This window comes from Papilio polytes, unplaced genomic scaffold (assembly GCF_000836215.1).
Source record: "Papilio polytes unplaced genomic scaffold, Ppol_1.0 DF821400.1, whole genome shotgun sequence".
NCBI classification, from domain to species: Eukaryota; Metazoa; Arthropoda; class Insecta; order Lepidoptera; family Papilionidae; genus Papilio; species Papilio polytes.
The window spans coordinates 1,879,157-1,901,674 of NW_013527804.1; the positions used below are offsets into that span (position 1 = coordinate 1,879,157).

At 33.9% G+C, this 22,518-nt stretch overlaps 2 protein-coding genes and 1 long non-coding RNA gene across 6 annotated transcripts; 1 reads left to right on the forward strand and 2 right to left on the reverse strand.

The window, feature by feature from the left end:
- The first annotated feature begins 2,164 nt into the window (after positions 1–2,164).
- On the forward strand, positions 2,165–7,639 carry LOC106108835. Of its 3 annotated transcripts, XR_001225967.1 has the most exons (7): positions 2,389–2,506; positions 2,589–2,678; positions 3,561–3,629; positions 4,972–4,998; positions 5,957–6,028; positions 7,075–7,095; positions 7,556–7,639. It is a non-coding gene; the product is annotated as an uncharacterized LOC106108835 (long non-coding RNA). The 3 variants fall into 3 exon arrangements; XR_001225966.1 differs by lacking the exons at positions 2,389–2,506; positions 4,972–4,998; positions 5,957–6,028; positions 7,075–7,095; positions 7,556–7,639 and adding exons at positions 2,165–2,202; positions 3,711–3,800; positions 4,182–4,247; XR_001225965.1 differs by lacking the exons at positions 4,972–4,998; positions 5,957–6,028; positions 7,075–7,095; positions 7,556–7,639 and adding exons at positions 3,711–3,800; positions 4,182–4,247.
- Positions 7,640–10,104: 2,465 nt separating this feature from the next.
- Positions 10,105–12,764, reverse strand: LOC106108755 (beclin-1-like protein). Its single transcript, XM_013290014.1, has 2 exons — positions 12,358–12,764; positions 10,105–11,934 (listed from the first exon to the last, which is right to left on the reverse strand). The coding sequence occupies exons 1-2, from the start codon at positions 12,557–12,559 to the stop codon at positions 10,853–10,855; spliced, it is 1,284 nt and encodes a 427-aa protein (XP_013145468.1). The 5' UTR covers positions 12,560–12,764; the 3' UTR covers positions 10,105–10,852.
- Positions 12,765–13,416: 652 nt separating this feature from the next.
- Positions 13,417–22,228, reverse strand: LOC106108821. Of its 2 annotated transcripts, none has more exons than XM_013290098.1 (6): positions 22,075–22,228; positions 18,831–19,481; positions 18,208–18,365; positions 17,391–17,520; positions 16,606–16,728; positions 13,417–13,762 (listed from the first exon to the last, which is right to left on the reverse strand). In XM_013290098.1, exons 2-6 carry the CDS (start codon positions 19,460–19,462, stop codon positions 13,639–13,641), a joined length of 1,167 nt encoding a protein of 388 aa, XP_013145552.1. In that variant the 5' UTR covers positions 19,463–19,481; positions 22,075–22,228; the 3' UTR covers positions 13,417–13,638. The 2 variants fall into 2 exon arrangements, with proteins under 2 accessions (XP_013145552.1, XP_013145553.1); XM_013290099.1 differs by lacking the exon at positions 22,075–22,228 and adding an exon at positions 21,730–21,749.
- Positions 22,229–22,518: the final 290 nt, after the last annotated feature.

Genomic DNA, 22,518 nt, shown 5'->3' on the forward strand with positions numbered 1-22,518 from the left:
TATTTGCACAACTAAAGATCTAGTATTGTGCACACCTCCATATAAGTTCATCGGAATCAATCCAAGAGTAAACAGTTGTGCGATAGTTTAGTCAAAAGTGTGCGCGTTTTTAACAATGACGTCATCCTTATCTGGTCCAGTTAAACAAATTCCTATATTTTCTTGTCTTTACGGCATAAAGTTTTCCTTCATTTAGTGCCACAAACGTCGGACTTCGATTGTCGGATCTTTAGAGCAATTTTTATATAATTCTTGACTGCTGTTATTTTATTTTTTTATACAAAACAATATTACAGTTCACATATACTTTTACAAATACATTTTACGATTTTTTTTTTACTTTTAATTTTTATCTCTGTATTTTGTTTAAATTTATATCCTTGGCTCCTTTACTAGGTTGATTCCCTGTATTAATTACTAGCTTTCGTCTGAGACTCCGTCCGCGTGGAATTAAAAAAAACAAAAGTGACTAGCCTATGTGTTCGTCCAGACCATCCACTACTTTCATCGAAATCCGTCCAGCTGCTTAGGCTACAAACTCTAACATCCATCCATCTGAACTTTCGCATTTATAATATTAGTATGATTATTAATTTGTGACGTTAACTGTTTCAGTGCAAAGGGCCCCGTTGTCAAAACATCATCAACGGGGAATCAGGAAATGTGCTCCGACAAAGCGGTTCTTTCATAACAATTCAGCTCAGTTCTGGTAGTACACAATATAAAGATAAACCATACTAACTAATATGTTTGTTTTATTACTATATTAAGTACGTTCTTTCCCTTTGGCCTTATGATTCTCCTTTTTTAACTATTGCTCGCGACCTCGTCGTCTTGGTATTTAAAAAAATATTACCTTATGTTACTCACAGATAAATTACCTTTTAAATGGTGAAAGAATTTTAAAAATCGGCTCAGTAGTTTTTGAGTTATTTCAATACATACAAAAATACAAATCTTTTTTCTTTATATTACCATAGATTAGTATAGAAAGACAGATATTGCTTTTATTTTAACATGAACATTTTGGTTTTGTATTTTGGGTTGAAAATTAAAAACAACGCCATCTAGTTAAAATCAATAACATCAATTGTACTTTGAGATACATAATATATAACCAAAGATGCTTTAAAATTACATCCAACTCAACAATGCAATATTTTTAATATAAAAACTTTAATCAAATGTCGTTCAAAACTAATTTAGCTTTAAGCCCAGATGTACAGAAGTAAAAAGTACAGGCTATCGAAGTAAAGAAAATCCACATTTTTAACTAAAAAACCTGAAAGAAAAAGCTACAAAATTCTATTCATTAATAAGCTACTTTATTACTGAGTAACATAGGCTAATTTTTGTTAATTTACTAACATTTCCTTTAACCATTCCAACTAAGCTCTAGGCTTGTGCTAGGATATGGTTCACGACAATAGTCGAATGACAGGATTCGAACCCTCGACCGCAAGATCGGTAGTCCGTACACCAAACCATTAGGCTATTGGCGCTAAATTATTTAACAATTTTTAATTTCGTGTGGAAGAAGTCGCGAGCAATAGCTAGTCTATACTATTACGAAAGATCCCAACTAGAATCTCTAATTACAGCAGTTTTTAACCCCTCATTGCGTCTATTTCCGTCGAGAAACTCTATCATCAACGCATCTTTGTTAAACCATTTCAATTCATTCTTTCTTGTTTATTTTCCTTTCGGTACTCTGTAATTATTGCCTTCAATTTCGAAGCTTTTGCATTTCGAGTTCTTTTCTAAAGTCTATAAAATTAATAAATAAATGGATACATTTTTTTATATTACAAAAGTCAAAAGCTGCCCATAGACATCCGCAATTGAAGATGCGTTGCCTACCCTTAATTGAAGAAGTAAGAGACGCACATAAAAAGTGTATTTGACCCTTTGTATGCGTCTCCTCCACCATTAAATACACTTTACCTTAAAAAATAGGCGGGAAGGGAAACTATATTAGCGACTCTGAACCTCGGCCTTAAAATCTGTAATAGGTATTTAATACCTAAAGTTACAAAACATATATTTATACTCTTTGTAAAAATGGAGACAAGAATGTTTTTATTAAGTCAAGAAACCACGAATACAATTTTGTAACGACATGCGTTAAAAATTAATTTTCACAGTCTCGTGTAATGTGTAATTAATTCGCCTCTAATTGTATTTATTACACACTATTTAAAGGTTCGTTTGATTAAATAATTTTATTTACAACAATGCGTATCAAAATACTATTACTATTGCTGTTTTTTTCATTGGTTAATATAATTTTTGCTGCACAGGTGAATTACTTTTTATTATTTTTTTTTATTCTACTTACTCTCTTAACCACTAGTTTTTGATTTAATTTGTAAACTGGAGTAACAAAAATGAATAATGCAATGTTTTTATGTTTTGGTTAAAATTGGTCGGAAATGAGAGCCAGTATTAAGAGCATTTCAAACCAATTTGCATGTACATTTAAGAAGTGAGAGGTGACAGGACTGAGGTAAAATAAAGTTGTCTCTGCTTACCCATCTAAGCTACGGTCGTGAATTATGAAATTTTGTAATAATCATTGTTTTTCACAGACACATCGATATCAAGGCAAAGGTCATCAGCAAAATACATTCTGTCCGTACACGGGAGCTCACGGCCGGTGTTACGACCCCAATCAAATAGTTAGTATAACTTCGTTACTAGTTTTCTGCCGCGAATTCGTTTGCGTTATACTCGTAAAAAGTAGCCTATTTGCTCTTCCAGACTATGTGTGTTCTATATCTGTATCCAATTTCAACCATATCCGTTAAGTTGTTCTGGATAGACCTTCTAAAAAACATCCATCCATCTAAACCTTCACATTTATGATATTAATTGAAGGGACGGGTGAAAGGAGACTAGATGTGGCAGAAATGCGAATGTTAAGATGGATCTGAGTTAACATGAAATGAGTATATTGGAGGAAGTTTTAGAGTAGCCCCAGTGGTTGACAAGGTAAGGAGTAAAAGGTTAGATTGGTATGGTGTTATGAGAAGGCATGAATCGCATGTAACAAGAAGGATCATCATCATCACCAGCTCACTATACGTCAGCACCGAGGGGCTCGGAGCCTACCCTAATAAGGGGTGACTAGACCATAGTCAACCGCGCTGGCCCAGTGCGGGTTGGTTGACTTCACACGTATCTTTTAAATTTCTTCGCCCATATGTGCAGGCATCACGATGTTTTTCTTCACCGTTAGAACGTCGGATATATGTACATATGAAAATTCGAAAAATCGAAAATCACATTGGTACATGGCGGGATTTGAACCCAAGGCCTGTAGATTACAAGTCAAGAGCTTAAACCACTGAACCACCGACGCTATAACAAGAAGGATGTGAGTTATTAATGTGGAGGGGTACACCGGTAAGGGTAGATAGAAAGAGATGGATTGTGTGAAAGGTGACATGATCAAGAAGGGAGTGATGACTGAGATGACGTATGATAGAGTTATGTGGAGGACGAAAACGTAGGATAAAGTAGGTGAGATGATTTTTAATATTGATTGACTTTTTTTTCAGACTAATCGTGAAGCTCCCCATGTGAAACATTATAGAAACGCAAGATTATACCGTTTAAAAAAGAAAAAGGTATTTGTTTCAATTTTAATGTCTATATATTGTATTTGTTAAATAGTCTATTGAAGCAATAATTATTGTTTTTCTATTCAGACACATCGATATCAAGGCAAAGGTCATCAGCAAAATACATTCTGTCCTTACACGGGAGCACACGGTCGGTGCTACGACCCCAATCAAATAGTTAGTATAACTTCGTGACTAGCTTTCTGCGACAAATCCGTTTGCGACATAAAACAGTAAGCTATTTAGCTCCTCCAGACTATGTTCTACATCTGTGTCAATTTTCAACCGCATCCGTTAAGTCGTTCTGGATAAACCTTCTAACAGTCCATCCATCTAAACTTTCATATTTATAATATTAGCAAGCTTTCACCCGCGACGTCCGCGTGGCATTAAAAAACAAAAGAAAGTAGCATTTGTGTTCTTCCAGATTATCCTTTACGTCTATGCTCAATTTAATCGCAATACGTTCAGCAGTTTAGGTTACAAACTCTAACAAACATCCATCCATCTAAACTTTCACATTTACAATATTAGTAAGATTGACTTCTTTTGTTTCAGACTAATCATGAAGCTCCCCATGTAAAACATTATAGAAACGCAAGATTATACCGTTTAAAAAAGAAAAAGGTAACTTTTTTTATTACTTTTTTATATGGATATACTATACCCGCAGTAATATTTTATCTGTACAAATAAGATAAAGAGAAATATATTTGTAATTTTGTATGTATTGAAATAAGTCAAAAACTACTGGGCAAATTTTTAATATTCTATTACCGTTAGAAAGAAAATTTATCTGTTACATAGGTTACATTATTTTTTAATTTCACGAAAACGAAGTCGCGAGCAAAAGCTAGTTTGTTAATAAAGTTCTATTTATTTATTTAATAATCTATCTATACAATTAATTTAGTATAGTAATACTAGCTTTTGTTCACGACTCCGTCTGCGTAGAATTTAAAAAAATATAAGTCGCCTATGTGTTCTCCCAGACGTCTATGATAAATTTCATCGAGATCCGTTCAACAATTAATTCTACTTAGTATAGTATATTCTACTTAGCCCTTAGTACGTACTGGTAAAAGAAAATGTGGAATAACTAAGAATTTTTATTTTCTAAGGGCCTGTCCCACCATTGACTGATAGAGGCTCAGATAGGTTAAAAATGACGAAACTGTCAGATAAGGGAACAAAAGCCGATATTTCTATTACATATTTTAAATGTTGGATTGTTATCAGACAATTAACAATTTGGTGGGACAGACCCTAAATGATATAGCAAAGATAATTATTTTTCAAAAACTCAATTTGAATTACATTTGTAGTAAATACAAATCTTTTCCTTAAGTTACAGACAAGGGTGCATCATCCATACGTAAGTTTACAAATTAACTAGCTTTCGCCCGCGACTCCGTTAGCGTGGGATTGAAAAAAACAAAAGTGAGTAGCCTATGTCTTCTTCTAGAATATCCTCTACGTATATGCCAAATTCCATCGAAAACCGTTCAGCCGTTTAGGCTACAAACTCTAACAAACATCCATCCAATTAAACTTTCACATTTTTAATATTAATGAGGTAAATAAGATTAAAAAGGGACGGTATACTTTTATTCCGGCAAAAGGACGTACAAAAATATTTTGTTTCTGTGTCTGTGTAATTTAAATTTAATAGCCTAGTTTGCGTTTTAATTTTTTTTTCATTACAAGACATTTCTTTAATCTTTTTATCATCATCATCCACTTGCCCTTATCCCTTATGGAGGGTCGGCACAGTATGTGCTCTTCCATACATCTCTATCATCCGTCATATCTGAATCCACTCCTTTCTTAAGCATATCCTCTTTCACACAATCCATCCATACTTTCTTCGGTCTTCCTCTTCCTTTGTAGCCATCCACATTCAATCTTAACACTTTCTTGTTTATGTCCCCATCGTTTCGTCGTATTACATGTCCATACCACGCTATCCTTTTGCTTCTCAATTTCTCCACCACTGGCGCTACTTTCGAACTTCCTATTATACACATTCTTAACTTTATCCATTCTTGTCACACCACACATCCATCTTAACATGCCCATGTCAGCCACATGTAATCTCCGTTCACCCGCAACTTTGGTGGCCCAACATTCAGATCAGGACATCATACAGGACAGGTCTTATGATGGACTTCTTTAATTTCTTTAACATTATTTATTAATAAACATATATTTTCAACAGCCAAAGGAAAAACGACCTTATGTGAGTTTTTTTGTACATATGCTAACAATTACTAGTTAACTTACTTTTTGGTACTTTTACTTCGATAACTTAACTGCATTTATTCCTTACACAGAATCCTTACAAACATTCATACAAGAAACATGGACGAAACAAACAGAATCAACCACCAATTTACAATGAACAGGTAATGTTTTAAAAAAAGTTTAAAAAACCTGATTCCTAAAATCATAAAAAAAAAGAAATCACGAAAAATAAAATCAATTACAAAAAAAAAGAACCATACGTAGAATTTATAAATGACTTGTTTTTTTTTAATTGTATTATAACATATACCGTTAGCGTTAGTGAGCGTCGAAGGCACAGTGGTTTAAGCACTTGTAATCTACAGGTATTGGGTTCGAATCCCGCAGTACCAATTTGATTTTTCATATGTACATACCTTACGTTCTTACGGTGGAGGAAAAAATCATGACGCATGCACATATCTGCGAAGAAATTCAAAGATATGTGTGAAGTCAACCCGCAGTGCAGCGTTGTTGACTATGGCCTAGTCACCTCTAGGGTAGGCTGCGAGCCCCTGGGTGGGGATGTATAGTGCTGGTGATGATGATGATGATTATGATGATGATGCTGTAAACGTGATGTTCTAACAAAAAAAGAAATTAATTTTCTTAAATAATTGATTTAATTTTTGTCTTAACCTAAACTTTAGTACATTAGTAAGTTTGAACTTTTCCAGCAATATCGACCTTATGTAAGTTCATTTATAATTATACTAGCTGTTCCCGTGCGGCTTCATCCGCATGTAATTATGAAAATTTTATTTTATTGTCTACATTTGTCCAATTATCAATAGCAAATGTCAAAATGACACGACATGACAAACCTTCGCAACCTTGCTTGGTTGATTGGCAGCAAATTATAGTCCCTTTCCCACATTAGAGTTTTTATCCAAAATATTTATCCCCTAAGTTTAATGGCGTGAAAATATATAGCCTAAAACGTGACGTAAGTGTAGGGCTTTTTATTTAAAAAAGTATTATTCAAAAATATGCTGTGATTGCTGACATCTTAGGCAACAAAGAAGTGTATACGCTTTATTATAATAGTATAGATTTAATTTTAACGTTAAGAGTATCGACAAATCTCATACAAATACTATGACCCCAGTTCCTTCTAACTTTAGATGTTTTTTTCGTATCGACTGATATCATATTTTTGTTGTTTTAGCCTCAGACATCTAAGTTCATTGTAAGTAAAAGAAATTTAAACGTTCACGTATTTCACTACATTTAGAGAGGGCTCACACCTTGACTAAACTATCGTACAGCTGTTGTGCGATTGTCGGTTATTTCGCAGCCCATTCAACTGTTTATTTGCACAGCTAAAAATCGAGTATTATGCGCAGATCCATAAAATCAATGTGAGATTAAACAGTTGTGCGATATTTTAGTTTCAGGTGTGCGCAATCTCTCAGTCTAAAGTAGAGCTTAAATAATTTTATACTGAGTAACAATATATTCTCTATCCTCAGCCTGATTTCCCTGTGAGTATAAAACAATTGTAAATTAATAATTATTTTATTGTTTAATTTAAAAATTGTTAACAACGCCATCTATACTTTGAAAAAATAACTAAAAAGGCACATTTTATTTTGTTGCTGTCACAACTTTATTTTTCATATTTAAAGCAACTAACCTCTACATTTCAGTTGCTGTTTAATGATTACGAACAATGGTTTGGTAATTACGATGAATTGTATTTCGTCAACAAATACCCTGAAGTATAGTCAAACAAATATTCTCAATAAAGATATTTAAAAATGTTGGTTTTGTTTTTTTTTACTGTTTCATTTTACAATCACAAGAAGACTTTCTATCGTGGTAAGACATTTTTAATACCCTCATCAATTGATCTTGTCAAAACCATTCGTTCTAATATTCTATCTCAGGACAAAGAATACCCGACGATCGAAGGTCAATATTCTATAAAAACGTGACTGGAAAATATTTGGAAGGAATAAATCGGTTTCTTTACTAAAAAATACGACTTTCGAAGATAGATATCAATGAGTAGGAATATACACTATTTGTGTTTAAATACTTAAAAAAAAAATATTTTTTGTTTTTTTGCGATTTTTTTACTGAATATTTTAATGCACATGTTAAACAGTCAATTACTTTCAAACAAAAGGATAGAAAACAACAAATGATATCAAAATTATAGAAATAATAGAATTGCATTAAGATTTTGTACCTACCAGAAATAGGGTTATCACCTCAATTTACTTGAGGCAAATACTGTGAAACAAGTGGATGTGCTCTTTTTCATCAATCAAGGGCATAGAGTCATTTTTTTTGCGGTCAATATTTGGGGTAAAGTTTGAAAGTTGGCAGCCCTAATCAGAGATAAAACCAGAGGTCTGGCATTTCGGCCTCACCCGCTAATACAATAGTCCACGGCCGTCGTAAATTAGACGCAGGCTTACGGACCCTTTGTGTGCTCGGATGTAATGTTAGAAGGTTCTATGTATGTTTTTACAGGATTTTTTGGTTAACACGAAAAAAATATTTGAAAACTTCTTAGCAAAATAAAAAACTATCAAAATAATTAATTATGAAAAAAACCTTCAAGATGTAATGGAAATAAAACTTTGTTTTTTTTTTGTTTTGGCTGGAGTATTATTCAAAGAACAAAAAAAGAAGTTTTTCGCAGTTTTCGTACGTATTTACTTAAAAAAAAATCATTAAAAAAGTTCAAAAAAAGTTAACGCACGGAGAGGAAAGTTAGAAAAATATTACGTCTCTATTCGTATAATTTTTGTTTTATTCATTACTTTCCTCGATGTAAGCATTAGTGGCAGCAGCCGGAACTTTTAATATAAATGCAAATCCTGAGGGCAACGGACAAATTGTTGGAAAGAATTGGGTTACGGAGAAAAAACCTTATTAAGTTTTATATATTTTTACTAATAAAAAATACAAGAAAACAAGACCTCCAAAAAAACAAGACCTTATTTTTTACCCCCAAGTGAAACAGGGCAGTTTTTACTATAAATTACTACTAAAAATACTAATAAATTTTATATTCACGTGAAATTATTTTTATTTACCTCCATTTTAAACATAAGAAGGTTCTCGTTCATAATTAACAGAATATTATGTAAGTTTAGAAAACCACAAGAACTTTTAGAGGTGAGGATGAGGAATATTAAGAAAGTTTTGTAAATGTTTTGTTAGAATCAATTCATGATTCATTGTGTACCCTAAGTTTAATGCCAAGTTTAGTAATCCAGATTAATTATATTCAATCAAAGTCTAAATCTAATAACACATATAAAAAAAAATTAAAAAACATGCATACGAATTGAGTAGGTACTCAAATATAGGTAGGTAGTAGATTTCCCAAAAGAAGGAGGTCTTTTTTGGGAAATCAGAAGGCAAAAAAAAAGCCGATTGACTATATCATAATACGAGGAACGAATTATCTCAAACTCTATTTTTAAAACCGTTCCAGCCATCTAGGAGAGCACAATCGTATTTACAAAAATACTAATTCACAAACATAATAAAACAAACGAATTGTACCTTCGTACTACCTCCTCAGTACCTCCTTTTGGGAAGTCAAAAAAAACACAACCTCTAAAATTGGGTGATAATAAACGACAATAATTTATCTTTGTTATTTTCTTGTAAAACGTGTAATTAAATGACATACAATTAATCAAGTGAATCTGCGTCATTACTGTGACAAAGATGTTTATGTAACCTTTATTATCCGGCAGGATATGAGACAAGCTTTAACAAGATTAATTATCGAATACAAAGGAAGTCTTACTTCCGCCCCAGAGTAGAGTAATGACAAGAAATTCTTGTTTTATTAACGTTATGTTAATATATTTATTAGTATTACCACAAAAGAACAATATTTTCGATAAAAGTATTGACCATTACCTTTTAAACCTATAGCTATAGCTGACAATAAATAAAACACTTTTCTTTTTTTACAAAACTAATATTCAACGCCCTCTATTGTTTAATTCTGAAACTCGTAGAAATCTTAGAAAGCAACTGATGTTAGTTCTAAGTAATTAATCATAGATGTCGCTTCTTTATATCAATACTTACTTCTTTTTGTTATAAATAATAAAATTGAGATTATCTTTTTATTACAAAAAAGAAAATAATTTTGTACTGCAGTAATTTAACTCTATATATATTTCTATACAAGGGGTGTTACAATTCAAAATAAAACCTTTATGGGCAAATAATATATTAAGATTACACAATAAATGTTTATTACATCACATATTTCTTATAATTTAATAATGAAACATGAAAAGGCAAAACGATTTAAAAAAAAAAAATCACATATTTCTGTTTAAAAAATTCCAACATTAGTTTTGCTTAACATGACTCGAAAATTAATTTTTAACAAAATACATTTGAATATCACAGAAATCACCATTCACATAAAATTAAAAATATTTACTTTTGACTACAAATCACTAAACATAAAAAATCATAATTTCACTGTTTCAAATTAACAGACAATATTTTTAGACATGTACCATTATGATATTTGAAACCATTGAGAATGCCAATAGTCATAGATTGTACCGTCCAGGGCGCCATGGGCGACAAAGAGGCGCCACAAGCGGCAAAGAAGCGCCACGAGCGGCAAAGAAGCGCCACGAGCGACAAAAAGGCCCCACAAACCGCAAAGGGGTGCCACGAGTGACCACTCTCTCACCTAGGTGCCACAAGCGAGAGGCGCCGCTGAGTTCATAAAGAGGCGCCTTGGGCGACATATAAAGGCGCCACCATCGACAACGAGGCGCCTCTAGCTTAATAAGGAGGCGCCATGGGCGACATGAAGTGAGCCACAGGCGCCCCTTTTACCTTTTTCGTATCTGTAATGTAGTTGAAGGATGCCGAAGAATCCACTCCCAGGGCGCCATTAATTCAAAAGACCTGGTCTTAATCTTCTATTCTTTATGGCTTTGTTATTACTGTTCTTCAGTTTTATCTTCACTGAACTGTGACGAAATCCAAGTTAACGCCCATTTTAAATTAGTCAACATATATTTTAATGCCTTCGTCCAATGTTCTTCTGAATTGAATTGTATTTTGATAGAATAAGCGTGCGGTGGGGATGCTGTATCTTCTATTTTGCCTTTATCTATCCTATATGGTAGACAAAAACCAGTGTTGCCCTTTTCTACTTGTTCCTTAAATTGTTGCAAGCAATCTAAAAAAGCTACCATCGCTGCATCGAATTTAGTATCCCACAAGAATCGAAAACCTCCCGACCCATACAATGGTAAAACCTTTTGATCCTCCAACACTTCGATATATGAATGATTACCAAATGGAACTAAACGGTATCTTTGGAAACAGAAATTAATCTTTCTTGCTAAAGAAGATAATAGTAGAACAGTTTGGCCCCACGCTGCATTGATTTCCGACCAATCTACAGGTGCTGTGGGCAATCTGCCTAATCTAAAATTATTTATTATACCGAATTGTCCAGAATCAGATATATGGAATGTTGCTTTAAACACATTGGTTTTCTTCAATTTTTCTAATTGTGATTGTGTGTATGATAACTGACATTCATAAAACTTCATCTGATCTTCTGTTGTCATTAAATCTTTACGATATTTCGTATATTCTCTCCAGTATACATCTTGTTCTTTCTCTAAACGTTCTTTTTCCTTCAATTGTACGTCAATTTCATCTTTCATAGCCTTCTCTTCCTTCTGTAAAGCGGATAGTTCTTCTAATAATCTGTTCTGTTCTTGTTTCCAGTCTTCTAATTCTTTTTCTAGTCCTTCTAAATTCAAATCTTCCTTATCATCTTCTAGCTTTTTTAAATAATCATTGTAATCCTTCCATTCCGCTTCAGTTAGACGTAACTGATTGTCCATCAGTTCTAGTAGTGTGTCAGTACATTCATCGCAAAGTGGATGATCGACGTCCGAATTATTTGATAGTAAATCAAATAATGTCGCTTTTACATGTAACTGATGCCCTAAAGAGGTTGTTTCCCAACCATCTGATATTACCATGAATCCATTGGCACCATTACCTGTAAAGAAATTTAGTGTATGTTTAGTTTCATTAGTTTAAAATTGCAAAGTTACTTCATCATCATCACCAGCTAAACATCCCCACTGAGGGACTCGGAACTTAATTAGGGTAACTAGGCCTTAGTCAATCACGTTGGGCCAATGCAGGTTGACTTTACATGTCTTTGAATTTCTTCATTGATATGTGCAGGTTGCACCACAATGCTTTCATTCTTATAGTTACTAACTTACTATTATCAATGTGAAAGTTGATTTGGATGGATGGATAGATGTTTGAGTTCACAGCTTGAATGGTTAAACGGATCTTGATGAAATTTGGCATAAATGTACAATATAGTATGGGAGAAAACAAGCTACTAGTTATTTTTTTTAATTGCACGAACACGGTGTCATAGGTAAAAGCTTGTTGAATTAATAATTACCTGATTCTGACATACGAAAAGGTGGTACATAGTGCTCCAAGCTCGCAGATTGCAAATCTAAATCTACCTCGTTATTTCTTCGTATTTGAAGTGTTAAATCTGCTATTGTGTGCTCGCCAAGGTTATTCAACGATTCGTCCAACTTTAGAGGCTGCAGGCAACGCTGGCATGAGAAGTTCACATAAGATTTGGAGTCGCTCATTATCGATACTCTTTCACTTTTACGTCATCAACATTGATTATTCTACAATCTAAATAAATATATCAAAGTCAGGAAGTGTTACAAAACCTTATTGACTTTAAGCAAAATTATACCGAATGAGATATTATTTACTTTGCAAACCTTAAATTAATTAATTATGGATCACAAAGAAAATCGCGGATGACAAAATATTATGACTTTTGACAACTGATGTCTGGCAGTGACATTTAATGAACGGGGTTGCCAGTACAAGTTGCTAAATCGATATTGGCAATCATCAATCTACTTCATTTTAAACCAAGTATAAAACGATTGGTTTCTTTTAATAAAAATATGTGGCCTTTCGTTGTAAATTCCAAACTTTTGCAGATAAAGAAATATACAATTACTTCTGAAATGCCTTATTTTTAAATTGACAAAGTACATTAGTAAAATACGGTTCTGTAATTCTGTTTTGTAGAATCGAAGTCTATTTAAAAATAAAACAGCATTTTTTTGTAATATTTTAATCCATCTGTAGACTAGACAATCATTTTAACATAAGAGCACCATTATATTTACACAGATATGATATAAATCTCAACAAGAAAAGCCTCCTTATAATCTTAAATACTGTGGAATTAAGTAAACTATAGAAACAGTAAATAACTTAAAATACCTGCAAGGAAAATGTAATCTCTGAAAACTAAATTATTATTTACGTACCATAATCAACAGACTTTTAACGTTATGAAAATCTATTACGACAATAATCTGAATAATCAATTTATTGGATTTGCAAACTAAAAAAATATTATTTCAATGAAATAAAATCTTAACATGAAGACTTATCTTAACTTAACTTATTCGCAATCGTGTTTTCGTGAAATTCTAACAAATAAAATGAGAAAAGGCTTTCTTTCCTCATCACCTTAATCACAATATCTATAATATTTCGTTAAACTTGTGCAGGAAATAAAAATGACACTAATAGTTTTTGGTCGCTTAGGAACGAAAAGTTTTCTCCACTTGATCATAATAACTAAAAAAATATAATTTAATTACATCTTCGAGTTTAATAGTTTTTATGTAGGCAACATTCAGGATGCACCTCCGTGAAGATAATGAGATGCGTCTTGCAGCTTGTGATAATATGGATTCTGCAGGAAGGTCTGTGATAATCCACCTTGTGGCCCCACGTACTGTGCCGGCACTAACATTTCACTGTAAAAAAAAAACAATTACAAATAAAATCGATTTGTTCAAAAGCGGTGACGGGATAAGATTTTTCACAGGTGTCTGAAATTATGCAAGAAAGAAACTTTGATAAGTAGTCGCCTTAGCACGGGAATTTAATAATAGTTCTTAAATTAAAATCACGTATGCCTCGTAGCTACAAAGTCCATATAACAAAAAAATGTAAAGTTATAGTGCAATCAATTCTAATTCTTAAATCTGTGACGTTAAAGTTTGAAATCGCGTTTTCTATTCGTGTAACCCAAATTTTGTCGCCAGCCAGACCTCACGTTTTGCAAAAAAACATACGAGCGATATCCAAAACAATGACGTTCTAAGAGCAAATTAAAAGCTGCCAGTATTTTTGCCTTCGAAAATCGATTTGCGTCAATTTAAAATATAGTACAGCCATTATACATATTAATAATATGAAACTACTAGAATAGTAATAACATAATTACTAGTAACATATTTCTTACTAATCTTACTAATATTATAAATGCGAAAGTTTAGATGGATGGATGTTTGTTAGAGTTTGTAGCCAAAACTGCTAAACGGATCTCAATAAAATTTGCCATATACATATGTAGAGGATAATCTAGAATCTAGAACACATAGGCTACTTAAATTTTTCTTTATTTATGAAAGCTATTTACTATTACATTTTTCTATTAAATCCGCACATTCTTAGATGAGGATAGTTTTAAAAAATAAATCAGAATGGGCACAGGGCGGCTTTCACGGGTCAATTTTTTTTTTTTTTAAATGACAAAGGCGTATTCGTTAAACCATTATTTTTATGCACAATGGCAACCCACTGACCATTTGTTCTAAGCACATGTGCTTTTCCTACACCATATCTATGTCCGATTGATTAATGAGTCGTAATGAGGGTCCTTTAAACTTGAAACAATGCATGCAAAAGAGAAGCAGGGTGACCACAAGTTCGGAATATATTTAAACTTTCTTAAAATAAATTTTGAAAAAAGAGTTTTGCCGTCTTTCAATGGCCATTCGCCTTTCGGGTTCTTGCACCGCTCCTATTAGTTTAAAAACCAAGACATTTATAACATTTATAACAAGACATTAATAACCATTTATTTTTTAGAAAATAAACTGTATAAACACGTAGTACATATAAGATTTAACATACGATAAAATTAAAACTATTAGGTACCTACTTTATGATTGTGTTGTTTTAACATATAAGAGTAGTTAATCTATTTAAAAAAAGATATGTTTTATTTCTTTTAACAATGGTCACCCTAAGCGTTCAACGCACATGCTGGCCAGTGATTGATTTTTTATCGAATCTGTCACATTATGGCGGGAAGACAAACGCCCTGCAACAACTTTTTTTTTATCTTCACAGTTGTTAATTAGAAAAAGTAACATTTAATTAAATTACACGATTTTATTTACCACAAATTCTTGTTTTGCCATTTATTATGAAGCTATAAAACATTATATTCAATTATATCGTATTTAATAACTACTAGCTGTTGACCGGGAATCCGTTCGCGTGAAATTAAAAAATCTGGCCTATGTTACTCACAAATAAATTACCTTTCTAACAGTGAAAGAATTTTTTACATCGGCCCATTAGTTTTTGAGTTATTTCAATACATACAAAAATACAAATCTCGCCTCTTTATAATATTAGTATAGTTTACTTAAGTAATCTTTTAATGAGTCTGAATGTGTATTGTTTTATTTTATTAATTGTTTAAGCGGATATACGGAGAGCTATAATTCTGTCAGCTTTTAAGTTCTAACATAGTGCGCGATTGTCGAAAACCTCGAGACGGTAACAAACAAATCTAACCGTATCGGAAACAAAGGGCCGCTTATACGAAATAAAAACAATATTTAGTTTATGGTCAGATTTATGACATTGACAAGGTACGGCTCCAATTACAGTGCGGCCAACTTATCTGGGATTATTCCCAACCGTCGCCCACTCTGTCTCCACGTGAGGACATCTGAGAATAAAAAGGTTCATCCCACCCCTTGCGATAAGGAGACGGTTGGAACTTATTTTATTTTGTAACGGTTCCATCTCACCTTATTAGTGGTAGTGGAACTGACAGGGGGAACGGAGGGAACTTTTTATTCTCACGTGGGGACAGAGCGGGATGACGGTTGAGAATAATTCCTTATCTGGCCGTAAGAGCTTTGTCGTTGCTAGTTCTATCACTTATGTTTTAAAGAGTTCGATCAAGACAGTTCGACAAGGTTATTGTGAGACACTTTCGGTTTTGACTGAGGTCGTCGTACAATTGGGGAATCTGTCTGTATACCACCTTAAAAACTAGACTTTTGAACGTTTTGTATGCATTGAAACGACGCGGAAAAATAACCTATAAAATGCAACATTTGAAGATTTTATAGAATACGTTTAATATCACAAGTACACAAATATGGTTATACTAGCTTCCGCTTTCGCTTTCGCCCGCGATATATTTGTTCTTCCAGACTGTGCTCTACATCTATGCCAAATTTCATCGAAATCTGTTCAACCGTTTAGGCTATATCATCCATCTAAACTTTCGCATTTATAATATTACTGTGATAAAAATGTATTTTGTTGAAATTAAAAAAGCTAGGTGTTTTTCTATAAATGAAACACCGTGGAATTTCGCGACTGTACTTATGCGATGCTTTTATTACTTCTAGGTAATTGCTGACATATTTTGAATGTCAAAATCCGTTGAACATATGGACTAAGCAAAAACCGCGTTGCTATAAAATCCTGCCTATAATGAGAAGTGATGAAAAAATTAAAATCATATATTCTCAGTCCTGTCTCTTAACAGTCAAAGTGAACTTACGGTCTATTCGGTTGCTGTGGAGTTCTGTCCCTCTGGCGTCGATTTTTGAACCAATTTGAGACCTGAGTGAGCGTCAGCCCCGTCTTGGCTGCGAGCGCTTTCTTCTCATCAGGTGTGGGATATCTAAAGCAATACAAATCTTACTACTACACTCAGTTTTTTTTTTTATAACATAAGGTGGCAAACGAGCAAGCGACCACCCGAATACACCAAAATGGCGAAGCGACCGCTGCCCATAGACATCCGCAATTACAGATGCGTTGCCTACCCTTATACGACGGAAGAGGAGACGCACACAAAGAGGATATTTCCTCTTCCTATGCATCTCCTCCACTGTCAAATTCACTTCCCCTTACCATCTTCTCCGTATGAGAACAGGGTGGTAAGAAGTAAGTTACAAATAATATTGATGTATACAAACGAATTTGAGTAAAGTCGTTAGTTTATTAATTTAAGGATAAATCTACACTAAGGTCATGTTTCATGAACAATTAAACCAGAATACGTCAATTAAAGTCTGTATTTTATATCAAACTAGCTGATGCTCGCGTATTTGTCCGCGCGGAAATAATTTATTTAATAAATATAACCTAGCCTATGTTACTCAGTTAAAAGGTAGCTATATCTTGGTAAAAGAATTTTAAATCGTTCCAGTAGTTTTTGATTTGATACAAAAATACAAATCTTTTCTCTTTATAGTATTTGTATAGATAAGCCTAAGTAATTCAATTCTAAAGTAGTTATATTTGTGTTTAAAATATAGAAACTATCAGAGTAACTCTTACCTATTTCTATAATAACAATCTTTTAATGCGTTCCGACTTTTCTCCTTGAAACAGTAAACGGTTTCTTCGCCATCCCATATTGTTTTCGGTAATGGATATTTTTTTCTTAATCTGTATTTGTCAACTGCACCTTTAGGAAACAAAATCTCATATTATAATCGTTATTAGAGATACTATTATTTTATTTCTGTTCAAAAAAACTAATTTTAATTCTTGTGTCCGCTCTGCGAGATTCCTCAATCTGCGATAGTGATTCCTAAACTATTTTTCACATAGACATTTCAATTTTCTGTTACAATAAACCCATAATATGACAGTGGTAGAGCCCGCTGTAACATCTTCGCACTGTAGGGTCGACTCACCCCCACCTATACCACGACCACATAGAAGACAGGCGTGAAGTGAAAGCAATTCCGCATACAGTCTGATAAGTATGCGTGTCGGAGGCCTAAATTTAGTCCAGTTAACTTTTCTTATTAGGAAAGGATGGGAAGGGAAAAAGGATTTGACGATGGAAGATACGAATAGGAAGGAGTCTGTCGATTGAGTCAACACATCCGTGGAACACCATGTTTCATTTAAACCACTTTGAGATTGCTTTACCTACTGTTAAAAAGAAAATCAGTACTGCTAGCTAGCTAGAGGATCGACGCAACACTAGATCATTGGCATATACGTCCCGTCACTAGGACAGCTGTCAATGTCATTCAGACGTTTGAGAATAGCGCGCCATTCTGCCGGGAGTTAGTAGTCTGAATGTTGAAGTTAATTACCTTGTTACAAATAAATTAATGTTGTTACAAATAATACTACTTACCTAAAGGACGTCCGCGTACTTTTTGCGCTTCTTTATAATGTGCTTTATACCATAGATCTTGTAAACCGGAGTGATGTCTCGGCGAGAATGTGTGCGACTCCAAAATCGCGTAGAGTTCTTGAAACACACCTCTATGGTATGCTACTAAGGCACGTGCTCTAAAACATATAAAATTGTTTTCTATTATGCGCGGTTTACATTTAGCCAGTACTTGGTCAGTGACGCTCTGATTGGACTAATAACTGGCAGAATGTGAACGCTAACTGACGCCAATGACTGTCGCTTGCAATTTCAACTGTCCTACTGTACTGGTAAAGTGGGAACTGGGCATTACTTTATTTGCGTTCCAGTGTCTAAGTATCAAATGACCTTGGAACTGGATTAAATTGAACGTGGAATTGGATGGAAATGAACTGGGACTAAATTGAAAGCTTAGATGGATGGATGTTAGAGTTTGTAGCCTAAACTGCTTAACGGATCTTGATGGAATTTGGCAAACATGTAGAAGTAGAGTCTTGTAGAACACATAGGCTACTTCTAATTTTTTTATTTCCATGTGGATAAATTCGCGGGTGAAAGCGATTAATAATGCATTTAAAAGTGTAATTGTTTTTAAATAATACCTCAATACAGTGTCATTTCCTCTAAGCAGTTCATTTGGCGGCAAACTCCATAAAAAGGCCGCCAATTTTTCTATATCACCTCTCTGTTGTAACGCCTCACATACGCACTGCACTTGTTCAGAATTAAAACTAAAACATCCACCCATATTATTATCTTCATTCTCAACGAAAAAAGATGGCGGAACTCTGTCCCTTTCGTTTAAAACATTATTAACATTTTCGAAATTAACCGCCGGCGCAACTTCCACATCAGACATATTTAAATTCTCATTTTGAACGCAACTTTTTATATTCTGTATTTCGTTGAAATATCCCGAACGCGTCCGATCTTCGCCTTCGATTTGCGAAAAAATGTTCTCATTTGTCGATGGTAATTTCACGTCAAATATGAAATGCTTTTTCCCGGTCAAATAGTTTTCGAATAATTTATTACTTTCTTGTATATAGTCTTTTTTCTCTTCGTTTTTCTGTTTACATGAATATAATTGCTTTCCTCCGACCTCCGTATTCGTGTAGTAATTGTTTATTTGGTTATCGTAAGGAAATGGCGGGAGTGAGGCTTCCGATTCGCTTGTTAGATCACTGCAAGGACTCAAACGGTCCGAACAGGACTCCATGTTGGTCGATTTCATTACGATTCAGTTTTTGTACCTGTAACAAAGAAAACTGAACTAAAAATAATCCAACAACCATTATTTCCTACAATATTAAAAACAATATGCTCCTATAAAATTAGTTAACCGTTAATTTAAAAAAAAAAATAAACATACAAGACTGTTGCCTACGACAAACTCGGTAAGTAAATCACATTATACAAACCCGCTAAAACATTACCCAATCTATTCGCTTAGGCCAGTAACAAATCATACTAATACTAAAATTATAAATGCGAAAGTTTTTATGGATGGATGGATTTTTGGATGATGGAGGTTTGTTAGAGTTTGTAGCCTAAACGGCTGAACGGATTTTAATGAATTTTGGTATAGATGTAGAGGATAGTCTGGTAACACATAGGCTACTCACTTTTGTTTTTGTTTTTTTTTAATTCCACGCAGTCGAAGTCGGGTGCGAAAGCTTGTAGACAATAATGCTAATATTATAAATGCAAAAGTTTAAATGGAGGTATGTTTGTCACCGTATGACTCTAAAACAACTGTCTGTTACCTGGTATACCGAAAAGCTAATACGAGTATGTTTTAATTCCACACGGTCAGAATAACGGGCAATAGCTGATGTATAAGTTAATAATGAGGGAAAATAGATAAAACTAGAGGTTTGTTAGAGTTTACAGCCTTAACGGTTAAACGGATCTCGGATAAATTTGGAACAGATGTAGAGCATACTGTAGATGGAAGGCTTACTTGCCTACTCCTGTTTTTTTTTATTAATTCTACGCAGAGCCGCAGGTAAGTATAATATATTGTTATAATTTAAAACATCAGTATAGTAGATTATTTACAAGTTTTATTTTCACCCAACGCAGCGGATGCGAGCTATCATTTCGCGACGTTTAAAAAATTTCATGCTGTCGAGTAAAAATAATTCGTTTTGTTTTCATAACATAACGCGACACGGACCGGAGGTTTCGATGCAAACAACCGCAAGCAATTAGGTCACGCTTTTTACTCTAAAGAGGGTAGAACAAAACATTTACAAGAATATTTTAAGAGATACACAAGAATGCAAACTCTGTCTACAACTGATTTAATAATCAACATCTCTCTCCTGTCTTTATTGTTTCATCTCTCCTTATCCTACATTTTATTTTATACTTCAATTTGGCAAACGAGCGAGCAGCCACCTGAATTCGCCGAGAAAGCGAAGCGATCGCTGCCCATATTCATACATTTCAGATGCGTTGTCTACCCTTACTTAACGGAGGAGACACATAAAGTGGACATTTCCCCTACATTGCGTCTTCACCGTAAAATCCTCATTTCCTTCCCATCCCCTCCGTATAAGATGATGGGAAAGGAAAGGGATAGGACAGGAATATATTATCTCACATAGGGTCGGTACACCCCATCTTCATGCTCCATCGGTCTATCTTCAATCATCCTACCTTCCGCCTAGTTCACCGTCATAGGACTACCTAACGCTATGCCACACTTAATTGTTCTCCTTTTCACATGCGATGTTAACTACACACTTATATTATACACACACTTATGTTTTATCTACCTACTAAAATTACTAGCTTTCGCCCGAGACTCCGTCTGCGTGGAATTAAAAAGAAACGTAAGTGAGTATAGCCTATTTTTTTTTTGTGATTGAATGGCCACTGTTAAAGAGGCATTTACAGATTTACCGGGCTTGAGGTGGCCGAGCGCAGATGGCGCTTAGCCTAAACCTCGTTCATGAATAACTAAGCTCGAGGGCTACCTCAGGAGCCTCGGCACGAGCCGTTACTTCGTTATTATCACCGGATTGGAAGGCCACCGAGCTCTTAGATCGCTTCTGTGGACGCTCCAGAGAGTAGCCTATGTGTTCTTCCAGACTATCCTCTACATCTATACCAAATTTAATTGAAATCCGTTCAGCCGTTTAAGATACAAATTCTAACAAACATCCATCTATTCAACCATCTTAATTTTCGCATTTATAATATTAGTAAGATATAACAAAAAAGTATGTTTATGAAATTAAAATATTTCGCCGGCATGTAATTATTTGCTTATACGATTTTTTGTATAACTGTCTATCTGTCCTAAAGTCCACGTTAATCTATACTTCTATACTAATATTGTATGTATTGAAATAACTCAAAAACTACTGGGCCAATTTTAAAAAGAGTTTTATTTATTACTATTTCTATTATTTCCACGGGTCGAAGTCGCGTGCATTTTAAAATAAACTTTGTTAGAAGGCATGTTTTTCTATTCTTATTGCTTTAGCTTACCTGTTTTCACAGTTTCGGGAAGGTTTTACGCTGTACATTAAGCTACGAGTATCACGGAGCTACCGACCTACGGCGGGTAAAACATCTTAGCTGGTTTAGAGAGAAATAAATTTTGCGAAATAAAAAGATACCGCAGAAGTAAAAAAAATAAGAACGAAACAATAAACATAATTTTTTAATTGTTATTGAAATAAAATAGAATGATAAACATTTGAAAATTTTAATTTAGAAATTACACTCGAGTTATGCGTTCTTAACATTTCAAAATTATCATTCTAAATTCAAACTACCGCGAACACAAAAAAAAACACTATTAAAGTAATAAAAAACAATTGACTATCTTACCTTGAATCTTGTTAGATTTAATATTATTCTTGGTTGTATTGTACACAAAAGCACTTTTTAATTTAACAATGACACTGGGTGTTTAATTTGACACTCGGAAATATCCTATACACCCTCACCCACCGGCGTTTCGGGGTCAAATGACAAAGGTGGGTGTCATTTCAAAGCGACAGACAGAGATACTAACGTGCGAAAGGGACAGACAAGGGGCGGCAGCTTGTTTTATTAGGGCGGAGCTATAGTACGTCGTTTTCAAGTTTTTTTTGAGTTTTTTATTTTGTTTTTTTTTAGTCTTTGGAATTTTCACCTTTATGCCAGGTGCGTTATTAAAGACTAGCTTTTCGCTGTGAGTTTGCTCGAAATGGTAAGATAACTTTTCTATAATGTAGTGTATTTTTTTTAGCATTTTAAATAAATGTTTATTCGATCATTTAAATTCTGTTT